Below are 10,175 nucleotides of genomic sequence, written 5' to 3' on the forward strand. Positions count from 1 at the left end.
AATGAACAAAAAATGTTTTGTACAAAAATGTTGCGTTGACTCAGGAAGTCTTCTTTAAGACTAAAACATTATTCTTACCTGCCTACAACAAAAGATTTAACAAAACTATTCATTCGGATGTCCAATATTCATAACTGACATTTTGGATGAAGAAAATGAATATTTTCTAAATAAAATTGGATGTTTATAGCATTGTAGAGTTCTTCCATTCTCTTTATTCCATTATTATTATTATTATTATTGAGCACATGCTGCTTAATTTTGTCTGATAGTGTAGTTCATCCTAATAGAGTAAATATAGTTCTTACTGTAACTAAAGTACAGCATTTTCAAATAGTCTGAAAAATGTATCCATATTAAGCATCCCATGGTCACTGAATTAACTGTTGTCAGAATCAGTCAACAAGCCTGGACATGAGAAAATTAATAAGCTTATTGACCTGTGAAAAAAACAAGGACCCTGCTTGCTTTTGACAAATAAATCATTACCAATCAAAGATGTCAAAGGAATGGCTGGAATAAGAAAAGAAAACACAATCGGTTGCTGTGCAACAGGTGAACTCTTACTCTTATCACATGATAACTTTGGACTAGGTCATATTTGTGGAACAAACTGACAAACAGTGTTAGGAAGAGAAACGCTCTCTATCACCGTATCAAGTGAGACCATGCATCATAGTAATTAAATACAGAAAAACTTTTCCTTAGTGTAAATAACAAGGTTGAAAAAGGATATTTGTGCTATTTATCTTGCAGAAAACAAGTAAAGACAAAAGTTCAGGTACAGTACAAAAAATAAAGTAGATCTATAAAAAAATGAGAGAGAGAAATATTACTAAAAATCAAATATTTTAGGTTATTTAGACATACAGTTTATACTAGAAATACAAAATTACATGTTACAGAGTAATAACCTAAAAAAATCTTTGTTCTCTTACAGCATACATTACTTTTATTCAGATATTCTTAGCTTACTCCAGTTTAAACATGCAGGCTGGGTTAAATACTAACACTTTCATTAAACAACACGTACGATTTCAGATAACCGGCCTCTTATATTTGGTGATTAGATGGAACAGTTGCTCTGTTTTACTATGAACAGATGATATACACAAACTATTCAAAGAATACCACATTGAAATATTTATGTAGTAGAGCAACTAAACAGATTTATTGATACTTCTCACTAAAAGACATGTGGTATCTTGTTTAATTTCTTATTTGTTTCCTTTTTTATTTTTGGAAACACTGTTCTCAAGGATTTAGTTTGTAACATAAAATGTACATTTTCTGTTTCAAAAACACCATTCGTTACCTTTAAATGACACCTTAGCAAAAAGTGTGGAGTGCATACTGTCCTTGTATTTCATCAATGTTAATTAAATTAAATGTTATCATTTTGCAATGTGAGTTTCTGCTAAATTAAATATATATATATAGTTCTGAGATACACTAGACCTGTAAACAAAGTTAAATGAATTTGTGATATTGAAATAAAACCCATCAAAATGTTGCAGTTACTCAGTTTTCTTTTAATTTTATCCTATGATAATAAAACTTATAAAAGTTCAGTTCAATTTATTGTCCTATGCACAAGTGCAATTAAATGCTTATTTGCATATTATAAAAGGTAAAAATATAAAGGAAGAATGCTAATCATTACAACTTCCAATTAGTAATACTTAACACAAGAGGACAGAGTAACCTTCTAGCTACAGTACATGCACATTTACATTTTTATAAAGTAAACACATATTGGCATATTATGTGTTATCCACTTCCATTTTTCAAACTGTAATTCCCATAGTAAAGATGCTTGTACATCTTAATATACCACTTTAAGTTTATATAAACAATCAAGTTATAAAAAACATTTCCCTTATCGGTAGTTACAGTCCATTAATTTCACAACCCAAATAGATTTTTAAAAAATTGCTAAAAGATAGCAGGAAGTCTTCTCATCTCACAATCGGACATGAAGGAACTTTAACAAAGCATTTCGTGGCCTTTTATTTCAAGCAATAGAAAAGCAGAAAACCCAGTCATCTACAACAGAATTTTTTTAGATCTCTTACCTTGAGGACTCTTGTAACACTTTGCTTCCAGAGATGCTTTCGAAATGCTCTAGACATTTTAACAATTCTTACTGCAACCTCAAAACCATAAGACACCTCAGCACCTTAAGAACCTAATGGAACTTCTCTCACAAATACAGTACTAAAGGTGAGTTAAAAGGTCTTTTTATGGGCTCAGACTGCTTTTATAGCATACCATTATAGTGGTTGTTTTCCATAGACTGTTAGGTGCTTGTATTAGCTATTCAAACAACAAGAAGCCATTGGCAAATAGAGAAGTTAAACAAAGCGGCTGAGAAGATTGTTTAAGCTTCACAACTAGAAATCTACATTAATCAATAGACTGTACCAACTAATACCAATAAGGCACTCCAGTCTGACAGATAAAATGGCAAGAAACCCTTACAGTGTTTGTTGTAATGTTTAATACCCAAGGCAATCAGATGTGATTGCATTGTAATGATTTAACTGGGAATCTGCCATGTAATCAGGTAAGTGCTTCTAGGTAACCAAGAAAAGTCAACTTGATTTACTTAACATGACATCATATAATATATCATACTGTATACTGTATATCAGAACAATTAATCTGTAAGAGGTTGAAATCAAGAGGATACCACTCCAGCTCAGTGCAAAAATGATGTGGTATGTTACTTTTGGAAGTAGGCCACCACAGGAAAAAAAACTAATTATATGTTTATTTTCATGATATTATCTGATAAAATAGTTTCAAAACATACAGAACTGATCTTACCAACACATTATGTTCTTAATTTTATGGTGCATCTGAATTTGTCTGCAAACTAATATAAAATCTTTATTGATCGTTTAACCTAAAAACACCTAAAAGGTGCAGATAATAATTAAGGTTTAACCAATTAAAACATCTCATGGTGTTGGTTCTAATATTACATTTCCCAGAAGGAATATTGGTCGACTCAAACCCAAATATTTATTATACAAAAAAGCAAGAACAATATGCAAAGTTCTAATGAACTATGTACTTGAAATGATTTAATTTTGGTATTGGAAGACAAAGATAACCCTTCACCTCAATACTTTCAAGAAAAAGCAGTTAATGAAAAAGACAAATTTAACCACCATGATGAACTCCGAAAAACACATTGCCTTGCAGAGCACAAAAGATTATAAAGCACCTTGCTGAATCTTAATAGATCTTTTCTAACTTTAACACGACGACTGATACACTCAACATCAATGATTATTACTCAGCTTACCTTGCTCTGGTGGTCAGTTTTAAAGTGCAGCATCTCCACCGCTGACGGCAATCCTAACAGAATCCTCCCTCCTAATCTCTATTATTATTCATGAGACCTTAGAATTCCAAGTCCACTTGCATGCACTGGTAGTCAGAATCTAATTTTCCCCATCCAGAGGTCACAGTTTAATTCAGAATCCAAATTAGAATATTGTTTTTCCTCCCGGAGGTTGCTAACTAACTCTTCAGGGATTCGATATCATCCCTTCAGCCAAGGTAATTACCATTACAGTAATATCGCCTTACTAAACTCACCTACAGAGCAGCAGATGACCTGTTTCACTATTATAAAGGTCAGAATGACATCTCATCGACACCCCAGTATCTCAACATGGTAACTTTTCAAAAGATTCCAGTCTCCTTGTAATTTATTGTAATGTTGTAATTTATAATTTATAATTTACACAGTTCTTAATTCGTTTTTCATTTTTTTCCACTCCCAATACCTTTAATTTTTAAAATGCATTTATTCTTATGATTTACCTTATATTAGGAAACAGTTTCATAAGTCAGAATGATAATTTTGGATAATTTATTTTAAATAACCATATTTCTAGCTTTCTTTTCTTGATAAAAAGCTTATCTTCATTCCCTAAATTCCTATTTAGAAAGTCCTACAAGTGGACTGCAGCAACACAGAAACATATAATGATATTGTTAATGACAAGACTGCAAAAGATATAATAACAAGACTGTTCAAGATAAGAATGCTGACATTCTAATCACTCTATTTTTACAATAGTGTTAGTAAATATACTGTATTACAGCGCATATACAAACAAATAGTGAGAACCTACACAAGTATCAAAAATACCAGTAAGACCTCTCTCACATTTTCAAGAACCTGAAGCAAATTGGTTCAATACATGTGAGTTTGGAAAGTCTTCCACGGTTATCATCTAAGTTACACTATTCTTGTACACAAAAAGTACATTTGCTGATAGCTTAGCATAGCCAACTAGGGAATATCTTTTTATTATTCAAAATTAAAATGACTGAAGACTGTTGGTCTGGAAAGGTTCCAACCTGAGTAATATGTTCTTTTCAAATGTAAAGAAACAAGGTCAACTCTGAGACTCCACTTTGTGGGTCAAACAACTTCTTCCCTTCTGGCCTGTGACAGAATCTCTGCTGCGCAGGGGGGACTAGATAAGATACCCTCAGTGCCAGCCTCACTGGTGTGTCCTGTACATTGCTGGCTAACACTAAGCTTCACCTAAATGGAACAGAAAAAATCATTGTCACTGAAATGTTAAATGCAAAATTCCCTCACAACACATTATACAGAGAGTCCTATTTTTATACCATAAGCCCAATATATCTTTGAAAAGAAACAGCATAGATAGAAATTGGTTTTATGTACAGTACATTTTTTAAAATATTTTAAATATGAAAGATGTAGCGATTATAAATATTTAATGGGAGTTATTTCTCTAGTAAACCAAACCACTAAGAGAAACTCTGTAACTAGAGTACTTCTATAAATAATTCATGAAAATGGTCACTGAAACTATCTCAATGGAAACAACTGGGACTCCTACAAGATGAGAGCTGTTCACCAGTTTACAGAGGATTAAAATATAAACTGTATATATCGCACTATTTTTGAAACAGTACTCATCCATTTACCTTTTCAATTATATTCTACATTGAAGTATTCAAATTCTAAAGTAAATTACTTTGACTAAATCATCACCTTAATAAGTTAACAGACAAGAGTAAGGTAGAACCATTAGTGGCATCCTAGTACAGACTAACTAAGGGATGAAAAGAAAAAAAAAATTATTTGATTGAGACCATGCTGAAAGAGATCAGAATGCTCAGTTAAAGACTGCCAATGTAACTGCTAGTTTGCCTGACACTGTAGTTATTAATTCATGCACGGGTAGCACCTTTTATACAGGAAGTGTTTCATTTTTTTTCCTTAAGGCAATAATCACACCCTAAACACTTCTATGTGAAATCGCTGATTAATACCATTCCTTTGAACTCAAAACCAGTATTAAGGAACGCTTGAATGTTCATCAATAAACAGAAAATACAGTATATTAAATAGAATGAGCTGTGCTACGTCATTTTTAATCCCCAACAGTTAGAAAACGTTGCCACCTAGCGTCATAATGCCAGAAACAAAACCAATTAAAATCCTGCGACGTTTTAAATGCGTCGTTTTATTGAATGTGCATTATGTTCTTCAGACATATTTTACAATAAATATCATACGGTTGACACGTTAACTGCTTACCGTAGCATGAAATGACTATTTTTATTACTTACATAGAAAGAAATCAAATGAAAATTAATTACTCACATAAGGAACAGCGGACGGAAAATTACTGAAGGTATAGTAAATATCGTTATATAAAAAATACAATATCACTCAACATAAGCTATAATACCCTACTTATAAAATGAACCGTAAATGGGGTTTTGTACAAGAAACCGTAAAATGCAGTAAAATCCACGTAAGAAAATTTGGATCCGATATCACATTTTAAACTGATGAATTAATTGATGGGTGGTTACAGCAGAGGGCGCCACATAACATTAAGGTTGCGAATCTACAAATAGCTCGTCATAAAGCAGTTAGAAAATGGATAGTCATTTATCCGATACAGGAAGCAGAAGATTAATGACTTGCTTATCGTAAATATATTTTTACCAGCAGATGAAGGGTTGTCCCACACCACCGCACGAATTTTATATATTACCAACTTTGTTTCCCAAAATTCATTGCCTGGCTTTAACTACTGTTTAAATAGTCAAAGCAGCAGTGATTCCACGGAGAAAGGATTTGCAATTTCCAAATTAATAAAAAAATAAAGGTTTGTGTATAGATTTTCTGCTCTTATTTACATAAATGCATGTTGAATCTGTACAATCTATCCAATGTCAGTGACTATGCAGCTGTCTTTATAATCTTTAGATTTAAACTTTTTTATTGACATGGAAGTATCCTTCAAGAATTTTAAATAAACACAGTACCCAGATGAGAAACGGACTTCAGACTAATTGAAACTAGAAGAAAATAACACAATTTGCTGACCTGCATGCTTAAAGCCTCACAAAATCACTTTGTCTTGGGGAAATAATACCCTCTTTGTGACATGTGAAACACATAAAGCCTAATGTCAGCTTTTTCCCTTCCAGAGGCTTTATCCAGTGAAAACCCTTTACCTTTTATCCAGCGGAAAACTGCCATCAAGCACAGAGTCTGTGATGTGCTATTTGCAGATTATTATTCGATTTTACTCTAACCTGGGCCACAGTCAGACAAAAATCTATGTGGATTTGTTTCCATCAGGTGTCTAATGTAAAAAGCCACCTGTTACTGACTGTTATAGACTTATTTCCTGATAAATAAGCACATATATAGGTCATATGTTACCTAATAATACTGATTTGAAATTTTATTGTGAGTTTTATAATTGGGCACTTTTCGATTTTCAGGTTTGTTTCCCCCGAAGTCACTCAAGCTGCTTTCATTTCTCTGAAAGGAGATTAGTAAATTCCTAGCAGGACTCTTTTTTATCTTCGTTGCCCTAAATTTATTATTTGCCATGAGTGATCAATATCTCTTCCACCTTATACAGCTATACCATGTACAGCTTGTGAAATTGCTTCTCATAAGGACCTGCCAGGGACTGTAGCTGAAAAACAAATCTGCGTTAAAGAATCAGAAATGAAAGAATATTCGGATCATGAAAAGATACAGTGAAGAGGTACTGTATAATGCAGTAGCTTTTGTAAAGCTACCGACTTCAGCTATTTCCAAAGCATTATCCAGCTATGTGGGACAGTATCTTGCTCTCCCTGTGTGCATCCTGGTGCTTAGATTTCACGTTTTTGCCAGCTATTTTGTAGTTGATGCCAGGTATTCAACAGAAGGGCAGGTCAGGTCTGGACCTGGAAAATCACAGTCCTCATGAGTAAATTCAGATCATTGGTTAACTTAAGTCAAAAGTACCTGTTTCAGTGGTTAAAACTGAACTGTTCCAAGTACTCAGAAATGGACAGTTTAGACGTGGCAAACAAGACCTGCTGGATTGTGCCCCCCCCCCCCAGGAACAGGGCGCGCAACAGGCAAGAAAAAACAATACAGGAGAAATTAAAGATGTTTTTCATCTGCATTTCCTTAATTTCAAAAAGCAAACCTCTGATTATCTTTTACGTTCTTCAGCAGGCAGTTTGATCTGTATTCCACAAATGTAGTGTTTAATTTTTATATAGTTTAATTTACATAACAAATCACTGAACCATAGCATAGCACAGTCTGGAGTTCAAATACATGAACATGCTCGAACTGGCTTTATAGTTCTCCACTGTTGACACTGTCACAAATCAATCATATCTTAACCACAACCATCAAGTGATTTATTCAAAGATAAAAGGGCATGTGCATCTTTGACAAAATAAGTCAGTTGCTGTACAAAAATTGATTTAGTAAACTCTTTAGCTAAACTCTTTGAAAATATATATGCATTTATTTAAAAGTTAAATTGAGAAAATGTAAAAGATGAATTTAAGGAAAGCTATTTGAAGAACGACAGAACGCTATTTTCTACAAACCTCTTTATACAGATCCCCTTTAATGCAAAAATGTTTTAAATGCATTTAATGGTTAAATACTTTACAATTTTAATAATTCGGGTTTATTTAAAAAAACTCACGAACTTACTTGTACAGCGTATGTCATGTCCTTTTCTTTCAAATATGTTATTTTTTAGTTTTAAAAAAAATCTCTACCGAAACTTGGATCAAAACAATTTCCACGTATTTGCTGGTGCATATTGTTATTTTGTTTTCTGAATGCAACAGACGGTTAAAGTTAATGAAGAATGTGTTCGTATGTGAACAGACAAAATGTTAATAAGTAACATTTTGATATCACGTCACATAGTAACTGAACTTGTTTAAGCCCTGGTGATTCGAATGTAACAATATCAACAAAATGTTTCTTTTTCTTCGACGCTTCAGGAAGGGTACAGCATCAGTTGATTTCTATAAACAACTACGAGTAAAAAACAATATTTTTCAACTACAATACAATATATCAAATAAGAACAGCACGCAGCTTTTTCTTGAAACTTCAACTTGTCTAGTTTCTTCGTTTACCCAGTAAAACTTATTCCGTGCTTAGGTTTGGTTTTCGTGGTAAAATAAAAACAAAATGGAAACCTACCTCCCCAATAATCCCCAAAATACTCCCTTCCTCTGTACTGGCCATGTTTCTAATACAGCATTTTGTCTAAACTATCGATCGTTACTGCTAACTGAATTCACATCCTGGGCCATTGGATGTTACATTTACCTTCTCTGGGTAACAAGTGTGTGAATTCCACGTGTATTAAAGAGACAAATAAGGAATGAAGTAACAACTAGGCTATTTACGCTGAGAGATTTCTATAGGGGGCACCGAAATAAATATAGCTCTCGCTGTAGTGGCCTGGAGCCTCCTTCAGTCCCTATGTAGGTGATTGATCACGCGTGACGTCTTCAAAATGAGGTTCAGCATCCTAATCATGAGACTAAGGGGGACGAGTAAACTACATTCAATGTGCTGTGATATTTCATTACTTCAAAATACGCTCAGCGATAAAATCTAAATTTATGAAGCCACACCACCCTAAGCACAAGGCATTTATTGTCCATGAAATTCAAAATTCGTCTTATTTAATTATTCAACTATCCTGAAACCGCATGGGTAAGAAAAAAGTGACTTTTGAGGACAAATTACAATAACAAGGCAGCGATGCAAATTTGCATATTTCCTTGAGCGCAGTCTTCCGAAAGAATAGAAACTACACCGACAGTCTGTACCTCGATGCCCTGCTTGTTTAAAAATTTAGCGACCAAGGAAATACTCAGCATGCAAAACAGTTGCGCCTGGAACTGTTTGATATTTTATTTATTTTTTTGTTTGTTATATTATTAGTTTCCTTTACAGTTTTATAAGCAATAAGAATTGCCGGATTGCTATTTCTGTTGATTCAGACATCCTCAACGAGGAACAATGCATTCTATAAACTACACCGGTCCTGCAAAATCTAACAAGTTAAGTGAAATATTAACAAACCTGTATTTCCTTTATGTTTTCCACAGGGGCGATATGTTGATTTGGCCTGGTCTTGAAGTTGGATTTCATCGAACGTGCGTTCAACTCTGCGTTTTTATTTGGGGTACTTTTTGTGAAATACGTGAACGCAGGATTGGCGCTTTTAGCCCTCCTTTGGTTTTCCATTGTCTTCTGTTGGATTTTTTAAGGATCATCGACATGCAATTTGGAAGAAAAGGGATATGCAACTGCATTTGTTTTGTTTCCTTGCTCTTGGATCGTACTTTCTCACGAGGTTGTTGTCAATGGTTTCCTTGGAGACGACACCGTCTTTTCAGCATGCTTTCCCACTATCAACAAAGTCAAGAGATCCTGTATTGTATTCAAATAAACTAGTTAAATATCTTTACTCTTTTGTCGTTTTCTTAAAATAAAATTTTAATACATACCCGTATATTGTATTTTGAGACAAAATACACAATGAGCGTACAGTACAGTAGAATTTCACATTTCACATCCACCTCCATCCCTGGTGCATACTGGCTATATTATTTTTTCATGACGTGCCTTCATTACAGCTTGTATTTTTAACTTTGAATTGCATTGAATTATATTTATAGCTGTAAATCTGATGGACAAAAGTAGTTACACACGACAGAAGTACTTCTCACATTATAGACCTATTAGACTCGTTTATAACTCTGGAAATTCCAGGGTGAGGAGGATATGTGAATATGTGAAGTAAAATTGTAGTCTAATCGAATGC

At 33.6% G+C, this 10,175-nt stretch overlaps 1 protein-coding gene across 3 annotated transcripts in view; it reads right to left on the bottom strand.

Annotated features, from left to right (window-relative positions):
• dnah5 (dynein, axonemal, heavy chain 5) overlaps positions 1-9,595 on the bottom strand; it is a 78,595-nt gene extending 69,000 nt beyond the window's left edge. For 2 of the 3 annotated variants that reach the window (XM_088929162.1, XM_088929163.1), the window contains exon 1: positions 2,076-2,132. In XM_088929162.1, coding sequence (XP_088785288.1) covers positions 2,076-2,132 — 57 coding nt within the window. Of the gene's footprint in view, positions 1-2,075; positions 2,133-9,430 lie in introns of those variants that run through there. The other variant, XM_088929161.1, reaches the window with a different exon arrangement.
• Positions 9,596-10,175: the final 580 nt, after the last annotated feature.

This window comes from Atractosteus spatula, chromosome 12 (genome assembly GCF_055471065.1).
Source record: "Atractosteus spatula isolate fAtrSpa1 chromosome 12, fAtrSpa1.hap1, whole genome shotgun sequence".
NCBI lineage: Eukaryota > Metazoa > Chordata > Actinopteri > Semionotiformes > Lepisosteidae > Atractosteus > Atractosteus spatula.